This window comes from Somniosus microcephalus, chromosome 26 (assembly GCF_052327205.1).
Source record: "Somniosus microcephalus isolate GS21.2 chromosome 26, FLI_Smic_1.0, whole genome shotgun sequence".
Lineage (NCBI taxonomy): Eukaryota > Metazoa > Chordata > Chondrichthyes > Squaliformes > Somniosidae > Somniosus > Somniosus microcephalus.
Genome location: NC_141012.1, coordinates 43147784 through 43165205, shown reverse-complemented (window position 1 = coordinate 43165205; position 17422 = coordinate 43147784). Strand labels below are relative to the sequence as shown.

The 17422-nt window shown below is 52.0% G+C and overlaps 1 protein-coding gene across 9 annotated transcripts in view; it reads right to left on the bottom strand.

Annotated features, from left to right (window-relative positions):
- The window catches only part of ei24 (EI24 autophagy associated transmembrane protein), a 38687-nt gene extending 26248 nt beyond the window's left edge, over window positions 1-12439 (bottom strand). The window contains exons 1-4 of one of the 9 annotated variants that reach the window (XM_085968122.1): window positions 12313-12439; window positions 8390-8565; window positions 5512-5660; window positions 3911-3971 (exon numbers count right to left, since the gene is read on the bottom strand). In XM_085968122.1, coding sequence (XP_085824248.1) covers window positions 3911-3971; window positions 5512-5660; window positions 8390-8431 — 252 coding nt within the window. In that variant the 5' untranslated portion in view covers window positions 8432-8565; window positions 12313-12439. Of the gene's footprint in view, window positions 1-3910; window positions 3972-5511; window positions 5661-8389; window positions 8566-12308 lie in introns of all 9 variants that reach the window. The other 8 variants (XM_085968119.1, XM_085968120.1, XM_085968121.1 and 5 more) reach the window with 8 other exon arrangements.
- Window positions 12440-17422: the final 4983 nt, after the last annotated feature.

The window sequence follows — 17422 nt, the reverse complement described above, 5'->3', positions numbered from 1 at the left end:
CTTTCATTACTGACAATTAACCGCTAATTGACCACAAAGTTGACAGCAGTATGGCTTTGCGGCCTTAAAAAGAGACAGATTATCTTAGCCGCAGAATAATGTTATGGTATAAATCTCCCGCTGCTACAAAACAGGTCACCCCACTTACCAGGAGCCATGTCACGGAGTTGGACTGGTATATTTTACAATGAGTTCATTATTACAGAGTGCACATGGTTACAAAATGCTACATGTTCTGTATTTACAGATAGAGTAAGCTGTAATGACAGGCTGTGACAGAGTAAGCTGTAATTACAGGCTGTGACAGAGTAAGCTGTAATTACAGGCAGTGACAGAGTAAGCTTTAATTACAGGCAGTGACAGAGTAAGCTGTAATTACAGGTAGTAACAGAGTAAGCTGTAATTACAGGCTGTAACAGGGTAAGCTGTAATTACAGGCTGTAACAGAGCACGCTGTAATTACAGGCTGTAACAGAGTAAGCTGTAATGACAGGCTGTGACAGAGTAAGCTGTAATTACAGGCTGTAACAGAGTAAGCTGTAATGACAGGCTGTGACAGAGTAAGCTGAGGGGGTCGTCCGGCCGGATTGCCTCCCTCTCTTCCGCGGCCATGTTCGCGGCCGGGTGGCCCTGGAGATGGAGCACGCGGTGTCCGCCGGCGAGCTCGAGCTCTTTCGTGACCGGTGGGCGCCGCGGGGACTGGAGTGCGTAATCGATTTAAGAGGCCAAATTTTAATTTGATTAATCGGGTTTATTTAAAGGGTTTATTTGTTTAAGGGTGTTTTATTTGGGTTTATAAAAGAGGACAGAGTAAGCTGTAATTACAGGCTGTAACAGAGCACGCTGTAATTACAGGCTGTGACAGAGTAAGCTGTAATTGAGCACGCTGTAATTACAGGCTGTAACAGAGTAAGCTGTAATTACAGGCTGTGACAGAGTAAGCTGTAATTACAGGCTGGAACAGAGTAAGCTGTAATTACAGGCAGTAACAGAGTAAGCTGTAATTACAGGCTGTAACAGAGTAAGCTGTAATTACAGGCTGTAACAGAGTAAGCTGTAATTACAGGCTGCAATAGAATAATTGTAATTACAGGCTGTAACAGAGCAAGCTGTAATTACAGGCTGTAACAGAGCAAGCTGTAATTACAGGCCGTAACAGAGTAAGCTGTAATTACAGGCCGTAACAGAGTAAGCTGTAATTACAGGCCGTAACAGAGTAAGCTGTAATTACAGGCCGTAACAGAGTAAGCTGTAATTACAGGCCGTAACAGAGTAAGCTGTAATTACAGGCTGTAACAGAGTAAGCTGTAATTACAGGCTGTAACAGAGTAAGCTGTAATTACAGGCTGCAACAGAGTAAGCTGTAATTACAGGCTGCAACAGAGTAAGCTGTAATTACAGGCTGTAACAGAGTAAGCTGTAATGACAGGCAGTAACAGAACTAGCCGCACCTCTAGCCAAACTGTTCCAGTACAGCTACAACACTGGCATCTATCCGACAGTGTGGAAAACTACCCAGGTATGTCCTGTCCACAAAAAGCAGGACAAATCCAATCTGGCCAATTACCGCCCCATCAGTCTACTCTCAATCATCAGCAAAGTGATGGAAGGTGTCATCTACAGTGCTATCAAGCGGCACTTACTCACCAATAACCTGCTGACTGGTGCCCAGTTTGGGATCTGCCAAGACCACTCGGCTTCAGACCTCATTACAGCCTTGGTCCAAACATGGACAAAGGAGCTGAATTCCAGAGTTGGGGTGAGAGTGACTGCCCTTTACATCAAGGCAGTATTTGACCAAGTGTGGCATCAAGGGGCCCTAGTAAAACTGAAGTCAACGGGAATCAGGGGGAAACTCTCCACTGGCTGTAGTCATACCTAGCACAAAGGAAGATGGTTGTGGTGGTTGGCGGCCAAGCATCACAGCCCCAGGACATCACTGCAGGAGTTCCTCAGGGCAGTGTCCTAGGCCCAACCATCTTCAGCTGCTTCATCAATGGCCTTCCCTCCATCATAAGGTCACAAATGGGGATGTTCGCTGATGACAGCAGTGCTCAGTCCCATTCACAACTCCTCAGATAATGAAGCAGTCCATGCCCGCATGCAACAAGACCTGGACGACGTTCAGGCTTGGGCTGATAAGTGGCAGGTAACATTCGCACCACACAAGTGCCAGGCAATGACTATCTCCAACAAGCTAGAGTCTAACCACCGCCCCTTGACATTCAACAGCATTACCATCGCCGAATCCCTCACCATCAACGTCCTGGGGATCACCATTGACCAGAAACTAAACTGGACCAGCCACATAAATACTGTGGCAACAAGAGCAGGTCAAAGGCTGGGTATTCTGCGGCGAGTGTCTCACCTCCTGACTGCCCAAAACATTTCCACCATCTACAAGGCACAAGTCAGGAGTGTGATGGAATACTCTCCACTTACCTGGATGAGTGCAACTCCAACAACACAAGAAGCTCGACTCCATCCAGGACAAAGCAGCCCGTTTGATTGGCACCCCATCCACCACCTTAAACATTCACTCCCTGCACCACTGGCGTACCGTGGCTGCAGTGTGTAACATCTACAAGATGCACTGCAGAAACTCACCAAGGCTTCTTCGGCAGCACCTCCCAAACCCACGACCTCTTCCACCTAGAAGGACAAGGGCAGCAGGCGCATGGGAACACCATCACCTCCAAGTTCCCCTCCAGTCACACACCATCCTGACTTAGAAATATATCGCTGATCATTCATCGTCACTGGGTCAAAATCCTGGAACTCCCTCCCTAACAGCACTGTGGGAGCACCTTCACCACACGGACTGCAGCGGTTCAAGAAGGTGGCTCACTGCCACCTTCTCAACGGCAACGCGGGATGGGCAATAAATGCTGGCACTGGCCGCGACGCTCACGTCCCATGAATTAATAAATAAAAAAAACACACTAATTACAGGCTGTAACAGAGTAAGCTGTAATTACAGGCAGTAACAGAGTAAGCTGTAATTACAGGCTGTAACAGAGTAAGCTGTAATTACAGGCTGTAACAGAGTAAGCTGTAATTACAGGCTGTAACAGAGTAAGCTGTAATTACAGGCTGTAACAGAGTAAGCTGTAATTACAGGCTGTAACAGAGTAAGCTGTAATTACAGGCTGTAACAGAGTAAGCTGTAATTACAGGCTGTAACAGAGTAAGCTATAATTACAGGCTGTAACAGAGTAAGCTGTAATTACAGGCTGTAACAGAGTAAGCTGTAATTACAGGCTGTAACAGAGCACGCTGTAATTACAGGCAGTAACAGAGTAAGCTGTAATTACAGGCAGTAACAGAGTAAGCTATAATTACAGGCTGTAACAGAGTAAGCTGTAATTACAGGCTGTAACAGAGTAAGCTGTAATTACAGGCTGTAACAGAGTAAGCTGTAATTACAGGCTGTAACAGAGTAAGCTGTAACTACAGGCTGTAACAGAGTAAGCTGTAATTACAGGCAGTAACAGAGTAAGCTGTAATTACAGGCAGTAACAGAGTAAGCTGTAATTACAGGCTGTAATAGAGTAAGCTGTAATTTTGCACTCCTTATGTAACATATCTATGCTCTTCAATTACAAGTCACCTGCTGGTTGGAGCTATGGGGTAGTGACCAACTCAGCCATTCGAGGGGGGAGAGGAGACCCCGTTCTCTTTTATCAGTGTGAGCACCCTCAACAATTACAATACATAAATCTCCACAATTTCTTACCATGCTCAGCCATGTTAAACTAAAATACCTGGAATTACTGGAATAGGTCCTTGTTGCTGAAACCGCTGCGATTTTGGTAAACATAAAGTAGTTAACAGATAGTCAAGCTCACTACATTCTGGAATCACCATCCTTTAGGAGAACCCAACAATAAGTAAAACACAGTGGCCTTACCCAGAATATCCCTCCGTTCCAGGCACAACACTGCACGATCCGGTTCGCTATTCGGGGCTCACTGAAAAACAGTAGCAGGATGCCTTTCGTCAGTTTGAACGAGCTCGACGAGAGACTGGTTTTTGCCGACACAGACACAGAGAAAATCTGGAGTTTGTGCCTCCTTGTTACCAACCTAGGGTTGCCAATTGAATTTCCAATCCCCCACACCCACCTCCAGCACTGCTGCCTCCTCACTCCATGACCCAACCTTGAGCCCTGAGGCCCCTCCTCGCAGCAGTGGAATAGCCAAGTCAGTGGCCCTTGCCACTCCAGGTGGGGGCGAGCGATGGGGGAATACGGCGATGCATGCAAAGTATCACACTCCTGCCTCCGCAGTGCCCGCAGCTCTCACTTTATGGGTTTAACTCAATCACATTGAATCCCAATCAGGTGCTATTTTAATGCAATCTTTAACCCACATAAGGACTGCAGACAGGAATTTAACACAAACGCAATAAACGGCATGCTAAAATTAATAAATGGAAGAAATGAAGTCCCTCTATATCGATATGTTTATAATATTGAGAAGAGTGTGATAAAGGAGCCCCCCCACTGTCAATCCCAGTTTCTTTCTCTCCTGCGTGCCTGGTTTCTTTATTCCAGGTTCCTCTAATCTTGGGTTGTTTATTTGTTCACATTTTCATTCCTGCTATGTCACAATGTCCGAGGCTCATTGCCAAGTCGATGCAGCCCACATTAGAGAGCGTCAGCTGAGTCAATATGACACTGTACTTTCTGTCCAGCCCTCACACAAACAAGCTGGGGAATGTACTCAGTAACTGGCGTCTGCACCCCTCAGCAATGAGTGGACAAGAGTTGCAGGCTTTTCACTGGTTGAACAGATGGAGTTCCTGCTACATTTCTCTCCTCAGTTTTCATTTAGCAGTTTCCATCTGGATTTTTTTTTTGTGATGTACAGGAAACTGTGTGTTATCCGGAGGCTAACTGTCCGGAATGCTCGAGCCACCGGCAAAAATCAGGAGCCGTTTTCGTTAGGTTTTTTTTTCTTCTCGTTGCTTTTTTCCTCAACAGTCAAGCTCTGCAAGGTCTGCTGAAGCTGTTGCTAAGCTACAGAGACGCTTGGACTGTTTAGAAGCTGACAGGGTTTGTTGACAGATACGGAGCTCAGAAGCTTCCGTATCTTTCAACATTAGCGCTGGAGTGTCCGGCAGTTTTGAGGGAACGGCAACAGCTCGGTCCCGTCGGTGCCGGATAGCACAGTTTCCTGTACTCATAATGCCCAGGCCCTGAAAATATACAGTGGGATTCAGATGCGTTCCTCTGAAATCCCTCGTTTTAGTGCAGTCATCAACTGGTTAAAAATAAAAGTGCCTCTGGCAAAATAGCAGAGAGGAATTTCAGACAAATGCATGAAGTGTAATTTCAGGGCCCTTTAACGAAGGTTATAGTCTAGCTTTCGGCTCTTATTGAATTTATCCCTTGCTCGGAATAAAACAGGACTCGGCGGTACCCTGGCAAATACGAGCACTCGAACCTGCAGGCCTCGCGCTCATTCTACATTTAACGGTTTTGCTATCGGGGAGCCAGTATCCACTCACTTCTCCTCTCTCTTGTCCTCAATCTGGGCCCTCCTGTGCGCCAGTACGCTGCGCTGCTCCTTCTTCCTCCTTTGCTCTTCCCGCTTCTGGTGAATCCGCTCATCGAGCTTGGAGATCGTTCGTATTCCGAAGACGGAATCCTTTATCCCCTGGAATATAAGCAGGTGGGCTGTGTGAGCGCTGGAGCTTCTCTCTCCCCTAATGAGGGAGCCTTTCAAACCAAAGATGCAATCAGTAGTTTGCCCCCTGCTAAATGTTTGTGGATGCTAAATGCATCGGCCCAGAAATTCGGGTTGGCGGCTTCCCGCGGGTGCAAGCCCCCGACCTGCGCTTACCTAGCGCGCCGGCCGTTGTGCTGTGGGGCCGCGTGGGATTCCGATCCTGGGCCTCCTCCAGCTGCCGGCGCGCAGTGCTCGCGTATCCCAGGGGCGCAGTTAGTTCGCAGCGTCCCCTGGGATCACGTGGGCCATGGAGAGCCAATCAGAGCAGGGAATCTCCATTCATAGATTTGACAGGAAGGCCTGTCAAATCTATGAATAGAGAGCGGCCCCAAAAACGAAGTAAAACTTCAAATAAAAAAATAAAAAAATCACATTTTTAAAATAACTATAAATTACATGAATTTTAAACAAAAATTTTAATTTTTGAAAAATTTATTAAAGTTTTTAACGGGGCTAAAAATAAACTTACCGTTCTTTAAAGTATTTTAAAATGATAAATCAGTGGAAAAAATGTTTTAATTTTACTTAATTATCCTCTTACCTTGTTATAAGAAGGCCTTGCGACTGCTTTTTCCACGCGCAACTGCTAGGGGCTTACCCGCACTGAAAAACCTGTGAAAAAGTCGGGAGTTCCAGGCGTACGCGCTGCCTCTCCGGCGCACGCGTTTGACCTCCGAACCCCTTCCTTCAAGGGAACGGAAGTTCCGGTTTCCAGTGCATGCGCGAAACTGGCACTTCCGTTGGCCTTACGGGGGGGGGGGGGGGGGGAGCACACAGCGCGTACTCACCCGTGGGGACCCGAATTTCTGGCCCTTCGTGTGGTGTCTCGCTCGGACACCCCAGGGCGAAAGATGCAGAGCTGGAGAAGCCAATAAAAACAGCAACATTTTGGGAAGTCACGCAAATGGACAAATCTTTGACTATAGGAAAAGAAGTATAAACTAAAATAAACTATATAACTGATGAACATGGCAGGTACTGCGGTACCAAGGCATCCCGTGTGTCTTTATGTGAAACAGCCTTCACCCCTCAAACATTTTGGTCACCCTGAAAATCCTATTAATGGAAATTCAAGTTAAAACTTTTCGACAGGGGGTCACAGGGTAACCAGGAATGTCCCAGATTAGATCCCTGTCTCAGCTTATTGAATTTGGGAAGGAGAAGCAGTGGTAGTAAGGGAATTAAAATTGGCCCCGTGTCCCCTGCTGGGCGAAGACAGGGGTCAGGGACAATTGTGACAGCTCACAGTGGGAAAGCTCAAACATTCACTGTTCAGGCAGAATGGCTGCTCATTATGTCTGGGTTAGCAGGTTTGTGGGATCAAACCCCGCTCCAGAGACTCGCTCATGTAACGTAGGCTGAGTACTGAGGGAGTGCCGTTTCTCAGACGAAGGGTTAACCAAGGCCCTCTTTAGATGGTATGTGAATGATGCCATGGCACGACCCCGAGACCAGGGGGGGGGGGGGGGGGGGGGGCGTTCTCTGGTGTCTCGGCCAATATTCTTCCCTCAAGCAACATCACCAAAACCCCCCCCCCCCCCCCCCCCAGCTCAACTGGTTTCTCGTCTTGTTTTGCGGTTTGTGGGATCGTGCTGTGCGCACACTGGCTGCCTACGTAACAGTGACTATTTTTTCCCCACAGTAATTAACTGGCTGTGAAGAACTTTGTCTCACCCTGAGGATGTGAAAGGCACTATATAAATGCAAGTGTGATCTTTGTTTATGCACCAGAAGGTTCCGAACACACCCCACTCAAAAAGTTAGGTGTCACTGTAAATTTAACTATTGGCGATGTACACATCTAAATAGTGGGAAAATGGAGAAAATATGCTCGGCGGAGAGCATTTGTTGAAATTAAAAATCTTTCCACCTCTGTGCAGAGTCGACCGAGCCAGCTAACTCCCCTGCACTCCATATACCCTTGGTGTGATCAGAGTGGAACTATATACAGGAAACTCTTTTTTTATCCGGCACCAACGTGGTGCCGGTTGATCAAAAAGTCCGGATTACAGAGAGGTATACTTACCAAGGTACGAGAGCCCCGTACATGGCCACAGGTGCAGAAGCCCCGGTTACACGGCACTTGTGCAGGAGCCCCAGTTACACGGCCACAGATCCAGGGACCCCGGTTACACTGCCACTAATATGAAGTAAAACTTACCTGAACCTACTCCTGAATTTTGCCGGTTAAGAGAGATTTCTGGATATTTAGGTGCTGGTAAATCGAGAGTTTCCTGTACTGACAACCCTCAGGAGACAGGAAACGACTTCAAACATGCACACACAGTTTTCAGATCCCAGATAGACACGTTGGTGTAGTTTTCTATATCGACCTATGAAAAAAACAAAATCCCTCGGCTTTGGGGAAGACAGGGGAGGAATATTTTGGTGGGTGGTGGGGGGTTGGTGGGGGCTGAATACAGTTTTGTCAGTAGATTTAGCAGGTGACATACAGATCTAGATAGAAAGTACGCCAAACGTTGTTTTCAAAATGGACTTTCGTCTTAGCCAATTTGCCCAAACCAAGCTCGATATAAAACTGGGATTGGGAATTTCACCATGTCGGATCTCATCTGCAATCTGCAGGTTTGACTGTGTGGAATTTTGCCCTGGACCGGGTGTCTCAGAACGATTCTAACTAAATGGAGGACACTCACCTTAACGACATCCAGAAGGAACGTCCGAACGCTATCAGCCATGGCCAGAGCAACATCAACTGTACAGCATAGCAACAGCCCCTTCACAGCAGCATCTCACCGTGGGAGCTAGCAGCCAGCTCAGGCACCTGGGGAGAGGAGCGACATCGCCACATCAGTCACACAAACCACCTGCACTGGTGGAGGGACGAAGGGAGAGGGAGACAGACACACAAAAAAAACAAATTACTCAACTGACCTCTTGCCCCTGATGAGCATTTCTAAAGCAAACAGCACAGGGCCTAGGGAGGGTGCAATAAGTTAGATGAATAGCTTTCTTTCAAGCAATCAAAACAACAAAGTGGCTTTCATATAACATGCGTCCAGTACTTTGCTTAGTAACCACTTGTTCATCAGCCTCAGTTCACTCAGATTTCAATTCTCAAGTCTCCAAAGCTCCTAAGTATATGTTAGCCATCCATCATTGCGGCAACAGCACCATTTTTGTGCGTAGATTGCAGGGGACATAAAAGAGGGGTGGATAAAAAAAGAGGCACAGCGACCAGCAACTGCTGACTGAAACAAGACAGAAGGACATCATACATTTGCTCTTAAACAAGAACTCTACCTACAATACTGACGTGTGTTAAACTGAGACACCGGCTGAAATCCCAGCATCCACTGACATTCACATTAGACCTTCGCTTGGAGACAAGTCTATTCTTATGAATTCAAAGTTTTTGTTTTAATAGTCAAATTATCCAGCAGCATGAAGTAAGCAATTTTAATAAAACACAGGAGGATTTTTAAGCATGATTGTAATTCAAATTAACATTCAAATTAAACATAGACTAGGCGGCATGGGGGGGGGGGGGGGATGTCTCCCCTGACTGCTCAAACATACTTTCCAGTTGGAAGCACACTGACCGAGCACCACAGTGACCTCATGCCTGGCAGTATAGCTGCAGGCCACCCACTGTACCCATTAATGATGCTTCATGGGCAGGAAGGGTGGGGGTGGATTTCACAAAAACTAAATCTGTTCCATGCATGCCCCGGTAAGCATGTTCAAAGCATACAGTTCAGGTACTAGGGAGGGGTGCAACAACCCAGGTGATTAGCTTCCTTTCCTGTCATCACAACAAAGTGGCTTTCTATATAACATGCGGCCAGTACTTTGCTTTGTAACTCTTTGTCGATAAGCCTTAGCTCAACTGATTTCAATTTTCAAATCGCCAAAGCTCATAAGTATATATTTTCATTCCATTATTGTGGTAACAGCACCATTTCTGTAGAGTCTGAACCACCTATAAAACATATTAAAGCACAACTACACACCAAGCCAGTACCACCCCGCACAATGGTAATTCACTCGCCTCCCGCTCTACGGGTTACATTAGTTTCTCAGTGATAAGATGGTAATTTGCAAGGACAGGATACAGTGTGAGTTTTTTTAATTTTTTTTTAATAAAGAGAGTTAATGATGGCACTTTTTGACAGCCATATAAACCAGGCAGGTCCAAGGTTCGAACCTGGGTCTCTACCGAGTCAGATGATTGCGAGGCAGTGACACAGCTGGGAAGCGTGCGTGTTGGGAAGCAGGGGGAGTTCTGGCCTGTCTGCAAACAGCAGCAACCCCCCCACCGACTTAGTTAAATACTCTGGCAGCAATCTCTGTCTGGATTCACACATGAAGAAAAGTCACTTTGGCGAGTGAGATACCAATAGAATCATACTCCTAACTGAGCCGTGACTCAGTGGGTAGCACCCTCGTCTGAGTCAGAAGGTTGTGGGTTCAAGTCCCACTCCAGAGACATGTGCACAAAAATCTAGGCCGACACTCCAGTGCAGTGCTGAGGGAGTGCTGCACTGTCGGAGGTGCCGTCTTTCGGATGAGCTGTTAAACCGAGGCCCCGTCTGCTCTCCTAGGTCGATGTAAAAATTCCCATGGCACTATTTCGAAGAGCGGCAGGGGAGTTCTCCCCGGTGTCCCGGCCAATATTTATCCCTCAATCAACATCAATAAAACAGATGATCTGGTCATTTATCTCATTGCTGTTTGTGGGAGCTTGCTGTGCGCAAATTGGCTGCTGCATTTACCACATTACAACAGTGACTACGCTTCAAAAGTACCTCATTGGCTGTAAAGCACTTGGGGACATCTGGAGGTGAAAGGCGCTATAGAAATGCAAGTCTTTGTTTCTAATGCAAGTGCGCGAGGGAGAAAATTGGAGGGAAGAACTAAAACAGCATTGCAGAAGCACCTCTCTTTCAAGTTGCCGAGGAGCCTGGAATATTTCATAGATTTAAGTAAGCAGTAAATACTCATTGAGTTAGGCTTGCAATTAGTCAGAGTATTGTTACTGTGCAATAGCTTGCAGGTCAAAGTGACTCATCAGAAAAGTGTTTTCCGAACAACTCCATCCAAACAACCCGTGTAAACAGCAACTCTTTATAAAAGTTATAGCATCGCCCATGTAAAATGTCCTACTTGTGTCAATAAACCCATAACGCAATGGCATTATTTGCATTGCAGAACCATGTAGGACTATAAAAGTTTATAGCACCGGAGGCCATTCGGCCCAATGTGCCTTTATAGCTCTTTGTTAGAGCAATAGAAACCATCACTGTGTTGTGCTCAATGGCATCACGATGTATAGTATTTTCGATCTTTTTCCTCTCACCTCCAAAACCAGGATGACTCGTCCCAATAAAAACGGGTTCATGGGCATAAGCCTTGTACCTCGCTTACTTTTAAGCCCTGGTACCACAATCCAGCTTCCGCACTCGAACCCACTTGAGATTAGTGGAGCTGCCCGGGTACACTGCTCCATGGTGGTACACGCATTTCTGCATTGCACAAATATCTGCACATAGATTGTGCAGGTGCCAGTGTTTGGACTAACAGACGTTGCTTTCTCTCGCTCAGTAACCAGCACGTTATTGAGAATAAAGCGGGTGCTTGAGGGAGGTGTGGTGGACAAGAGGAGGAGAAATGAGTCTGGTAGTTAGGGAGATTTGGAACAGGGTATACCACCAATAGCATCTGAATGCAGCCAACCTGACATCAGCTTGAGATTTAAACTTGAGTACCTGCTTTATGCCAATACCACCACGTAATTCAGGCAATTTGGGTCAAATAAAGTCTGCTTCAGAAGTGCAACTTGCTGGCACAGCAAGTATTAGTTTAGACACTGAAGTTCCTGACTAAGAAACAAGTCGAAACTTGCACCAGTTTGTGCCCCAGTGTTAAGTTTTCTTTACCCGCTGTGACTTGCACTAATGTTACTATTTGCTGTGTTATCATGTAATGTGGCAGAAATAGGACTATTAAACCATCACAATCGATATAAAACCTACAACAGGGCCCACATCAACATTTAATTTCCAAACTTAATAGGAGTGTCACAGCACCAAGGCTCTGCCACACTGCTGTGCTTTGTATGAAGGGTGACACGTCATAACAGCCTCAATAACAGCACCAAATACTGGTCACTAGCACCGCCACCGCCTTCATGTCCTGGCAATTTGTTTTTGTTGTTGTTTACTTACGCAATTCTTGCTGAAACACATCATGATACTTTCTGCAACTCTTCATCACACCCAAACACACACAAAAAAAGGGTGGTCCAAATCCTTATTATTCCCTCCCTCCCCATAGAGATAATGCCCTTTAACAGGGCAGTGCCCTCCCCTCCTTGTAACCACAACTGTGTCTCTGGTTCAAAAATGTGCAAATACAAGGTGCAATGTGAGGCTGCAGAGACCCGGGAGAGGCTGCAGCCCTGGGAGGAGGACAATGACCCAGGGGCCCGCCCGCCCGGGCAACCTCCACTCCCCCACTCACTGTGTCCCCTGGGCCTCTCAGTGCCATCTCTCACCGCCTCCACCTCGCCCTGACCCGGTCCCCCGGTATACCAAGCAATGCCCGCCCGCTCACTCACTGGTCTCGGGACGGACGCTCAGCCACCCCAAGGCCTGCTCGCCGCCGACTGCCGCGCGTGGGTCGACGGGTACTGCAGTTCTGCGCGCCTGCGCGGGACGGACTACAGCTCCCGGCATGCAGCGCGCACGGGGTTTGGGGGAACTACAGGTCCCGGCATCCACTGCGCGGGTCCCCCCGGGGAGCTGGAAGCCGGAGTGGCTGCTGCCAACGGCCGGAAGCTGCGCGGATTAGCATTGTGCCTTTGTTCTGTTTGTATTTTTGCTGATGTTTCTGCTTTTTTTTTTGGCTCCCCCCACACCAACACGGACGCACGACTGAACTCGCTTCCAGTTTAACGCGCAGCAGCTTCCGGTCGTTGTAGCTTGCGCAATACGTAGCTTCCGGCCACTGGGAGCAGTCACTGTGTTCGCACGGACAGCTCTCCCGCTTCACCCCGCCCCCCGGGATCGGCCTCACCGGGCGCTGCTGCCAACGAAGTAAAGTAGTTGCGCATATGCAGTTCTATTGTTTTTTTTGGTTGTTCACGCCGGACTTCCCACAGATTGGTGAGAAAAAGAGGGAGAACAAGGCGGAGGGAATAGGGGGTGAGGGGAGGAGGGATTGGGGGGGTGAGGGAAGGGAATAGGGGAGGAGGGATTGGGGGGTGAGGGAAGAGAAGGGGGAGGAGGGAATAGGGGGGAAGAAGGGGGGCTGAGGGAATGGGGGGGCTGAGGGAATAGGGGAGGAGGGATTGGGGGGTGAGGGAAGAGAAGGGGGAGGAGGGAATAGGGGGGAAGAAGGGGGGCTGAGGGAATGGGGCTGAGGGAATAGGGGGGGAGAAGGGGGGGCTGAGGGAATAGGGGGGGAGAAGGGGGGGCTGAGGGAATGGGGGGGCTGAGGAAATGGGGGGGAGAAGGGGGGGCTGAGGAAATGGGGAGAAGGGGGGGCTGAGGAAATGGGGAGAAGGGGAGGCTGAGGAAATGGGGGAGAAAGGGGGGCTGAGGGAATGGGGGGGAGAAAGGGGGGCTGAGGGAATGGGGGGGAGAAAGGGGGGCTGAGGGAATGGGGGGGAGAAAGGGGGGCCTGAGGGAATGGGGGGAGAAAAGGGGGGCTGAGGAAATAGGGGGGGAGAAAAGGGGGGCTGAGGAAATAGGGGGGGAGAAAAGGGGGGCTGAGGGAATGGGGGGGAGAAAAGGGGGGCTGAGGGAATGGGGGGGAGAAAGGGGGGCTGAGGGAATGGGGGGGAGAAAGGGGGGCTGAGGGAATGGGGGGGAGAAAGGGGGGCTGAGGGAATGGGGGGGGAGAAAGGGGGGCTGAGGGAATGGGGGGGAGAAAAGGGGGCTGAGGGAATGGGGGGGAGAAAAGGGGGCTGAGGGAATTGGGGGGAGAAAGGGGGGCTGAGGGAATTGGGGGGAGAAAGGGGGGCTGAGGGAATTGGGGGGAGAAAGGGGGGCTGAGGGAATTGGGGGGAGAAAAGGGGGGCTGAGGGAATGGGGGGAGAAAAGGGGGGCTGAGGGAATGGGGGAGAAAAGGGGGGCTGAGGGAATGGTGGGGGGGGAGAAAGGGGGGCTGAGGGAATGGTGGGGGGGAGAAAGGGAGGCTGAGGGAATGGGGGGAGGAGAAAGGGAGGAGAAAGGGGGAATGGGGGGGAGGAGAAAGGGGGGCTGAGGGAATGGGGGGGAGGAGAAAGGGGGGCTGAGGGAATGGGGGGGAGGAGAAAGGGGGGCTGAGGGAATGGGGGGAGGAGAAAGGGGGGCTGAGGGAATGGGGGGAGGAGAAAGGGGGGCTGAGGGAATGGGGGGGAGAAAGGGGGGCTGAGGGAATGGCGGGGAGAAAGGGGGGCTGAGGGAATGGCGGGGAGAAAGGGGAGCTGAGGGAATGGAGGGGAGAAAGGGGGGGCTGAGGGAATGGAGGGGAGAAGGGGGGGCTGGGAGAAGGGGGGGGCTGAGGGAATGGGGGAGAAGGGGGGCTGAGGGAATGGGGGGGAGAAAGGGGGGCTGAGGGAATGGCGGGGAGAAAGGGGGGCTGAGGGAATGGCGGGGAGAAAGGGGAGCTGAGGGAATGGAGGGGAGAAAGGGGGGGCTGAGGGAATGGAGGGGAGAAAGGGGGGGGGCTGAGAGAATGGGGGAGAAGGGGGGGCTGGGAGAAGGGGGGGCTGAGGGAATGGGGGAGAAGGGGGTGCTGAGGGAATGGGGGAGAAAGGGGGGGGCTGAGGGAATGGGGGAGAAGGGGGGGCTGAGGGAATGGGGGAGAAAGGGGGGGCTGAGGGAATGGGGGAGAAAGGGGGGGCTGAGGGAATGGGGGAGAAAGGGGGAGCTGAGGGAATGGGGGAGAAAGGGGTGGCTGAGGGACTGGGGAGAAGGGGGGCTGAGGGAATGGGGGAGAAAGGGGGGGCTGAGGGAATGGGGGAGAAAGGGGGGGGCTGAGGGAATGGGGGAGAAAGGGGGGGCTGAGGGAATGGGGGAGAAAGGGGGAGCTGAGGGAATGGGGGAGAAAGGGGTGGCTGAGGGAATGGGGAGAAGGGGGGCTGAGGGAATGGGGGAGAAAGGGGGGGCTGAGGGAATGGGGGAGAAGGGGGGGGCTGAGGGAATGGGGGAGAGAAAGGGGGGGCTGAAGGAATGGGGGAGAGAAAGGGGGGGGCTGAAGGAATGGGGGAGAGAAAGGGGGGGGCTGAGGGAATGGGGGAGTAAGGGCTGAGGGAATGGGGTGAGGGTATAGGGGGGAATGGGGGTGAGGGAATGGGGGAAGGGAGGAATGGGGTGAGGGATGGGGAAGGGGGGAATGGCGTGAGGGAATGGGGGGAAGGCGGGAATGGGGTGAGGGAATGGGGGGAAGGCGGGAATGGGGTGAGTGAATGGGGGGAAGGCGGGAAGGGGGAATGGGGAAGCGGGGAATGGGGTGAGGGAAGGGGGGGAAGGGGGGAATGGGGTGAGGGAATGGGGGAATGGTGTGAGGGGAAGGGAATGGGGGGGAATGGTGTGAGGGGGAATGGGGGGAGGGAATGGGAGGGAAGGGAATGGGGTGAGGGAATGGCGCGGAAGGGGAAATGGGGTGGTGGAATGGGGGTGCGGGAATGGGGGGGAAATGGGGGAAGGGGGAAATGGGGTGAGGGAAAAGGGGGAATGGGGGGAAGGGGGAAATGGGGGGGAAGGGGGAAATGGGCGGGAAGGGGGTGAGGGAATGAAGGAAGGGGGAATGGGAGGGAAGGGGGAATGGTGTGAGGGAATAGGGGAAGGGGGAAATGGGGTGAGGGAGAAGGGGGAATGGTGTGAGGGAATAGGGGAAGGGGGAAATGGGGTGAGGGAGAAGGGAATGGTGTGAGGGAATAGGGGAAGGGGGAAATGGGGTGAGGGAGAAGGAAATGGGGTGGAATGGGGGTAGGGGGAATGGGGTGAGGGAGAAGGGGGAATGGGGTGGAATGGGGTAGGAGAAATGGGGTGAGGGAATGGGGGAAGGGGGAATGGGGAGGAAGGGGGTGAGGGAATGGGGGAAGCGGGGAATTGGGGTGAGGAAATGGGGTAATGGGGGTGAGGGAAGGGGGGAATGGGGTGGGGGAAGGGGGAATGGGGAAGGGGGTGAGGGAATGAGAGAATGTGGGAAGGGGGAATGGGGTGAGGGAAGGGGGGAAGGGGTGAGGGAAGGGGGAATGGGGTGAGGGAAGGGGGAATGGGGGTGAGGGAAGGGGGCATGGGGGTGAGGAATGGGGGGGTGGGGGAATGGGAATGGGGTGAGGGAATGAGAGATGAGGAAAGGGGGAATGGGGTGGGGGGAGGGGGAATGGGGTGGGGGGGTGGGGGAATGGGGTGGGGGGGTGGGGGAATGGGGTGGGGGGGTGGGGGAATGGGGTGGGGGGTGGGGAATGGGGTGGGGGGGTGGTGGAATGGAGTGGGAGTGGGGTGGAGGGGGGGTGGGGGGAGGGGGAATGGTGGGGGGGGAGGGGGAATGGTGGGGGTGGGGGGGGAGTGGCGTGGGGGGGGAGGTGGCGTGGGGTGGGGGGGAGGGGGAATGGGGTGGGGGGGAGGGGGAATGGGGTGGGGGGAATGGGGAAATGGGGTAGGGGAAGGGGGTGAGGGGAAGGGGGAGGGGGAATGGGGTGAGGGAATGAGAATGTGGGGAGGGGGAATGGGGTGAGGGAATGAGAATGTGGGAAGGGGGAATGGGGTGGGGGAATGGGGGGCAGGGGGAATGGGGGGCAGGGGGAATGGGGGGAAGAGGGGATGGGGGGAATGAGGGGAAGGGGCAATGGGGGTGAGGGAAGGGGCGAATGGGGATGAGGAATGGGGTGAAGGAAAGGGAATGGGGTGAGGAATGGGGGTGAATGAAGGGGAATGGGGATGAGGGAAGGGGGGAATTGGGTGAGGGAATGGGGGGAATGGGGATGAGGGAAGGGGGCAATGGGGTGAGGGAATGGGGGCGAGGGAATGGGGAATGGGGGTGAGGGAAAGGAATGGGGGTGAGGGAATGGGGTAAAGGGGGATGAGGGAATGAGAGAAAGGGGGATGGGGGGAATAGGGGGAAGGGGGTGAGGGGAGGGGGAAAGGGGAGGGAGAGAAGGGGTGGGAAGGGGGAGGGAGAGAAGAGGGTGGGAGGGAGGGAAGAGCGGGAAACGGGGTGGGAGGGTAGAAGGGGAAAGGGGGGAAGGAGGGAAGAGGGGGAGGGAGAAGGGGGTTGAGGGAGGGAAGAGGGGGAGGGAGAAGGGGGTTGAGGGAGGGAGAAGGGGGGAGGGAGAAGGGGGTTGGCGGAGGGAGGGAAGAGGGGGAGAGAAGGGGGGTGGAAAGGAGGGAAGAAGGGAAATGGTGATGGGAAGAGGGAATGGGGGAGGAGGGAAAAGGGGGGAGGGGGATACAGGGGGGATAGGAGGCGGGAGGGGGTAAAGGGGAGAGGGAGAAAGGGGGGTAAATGGAGAAAGGGGGGAGGGGGTAAAGGGGGAGGGAAAAGAGGGAGGGGGCGGGTGGGAAAAGAGGGAGGGAAAGGGTAAAGGGGGTGGGAAAAGAGGGGGGCGGGAAAACGGGAAGGGAAGGGTTGGGGAGGGTAAAGCAGGGGCGAAGGGAAGGAAAAGCGGGGAGTGAACATAAGAACCAAAGGAATAGGATCGGCCATTCGGCCCCTCGAGCCTGCTCCGCCATTCA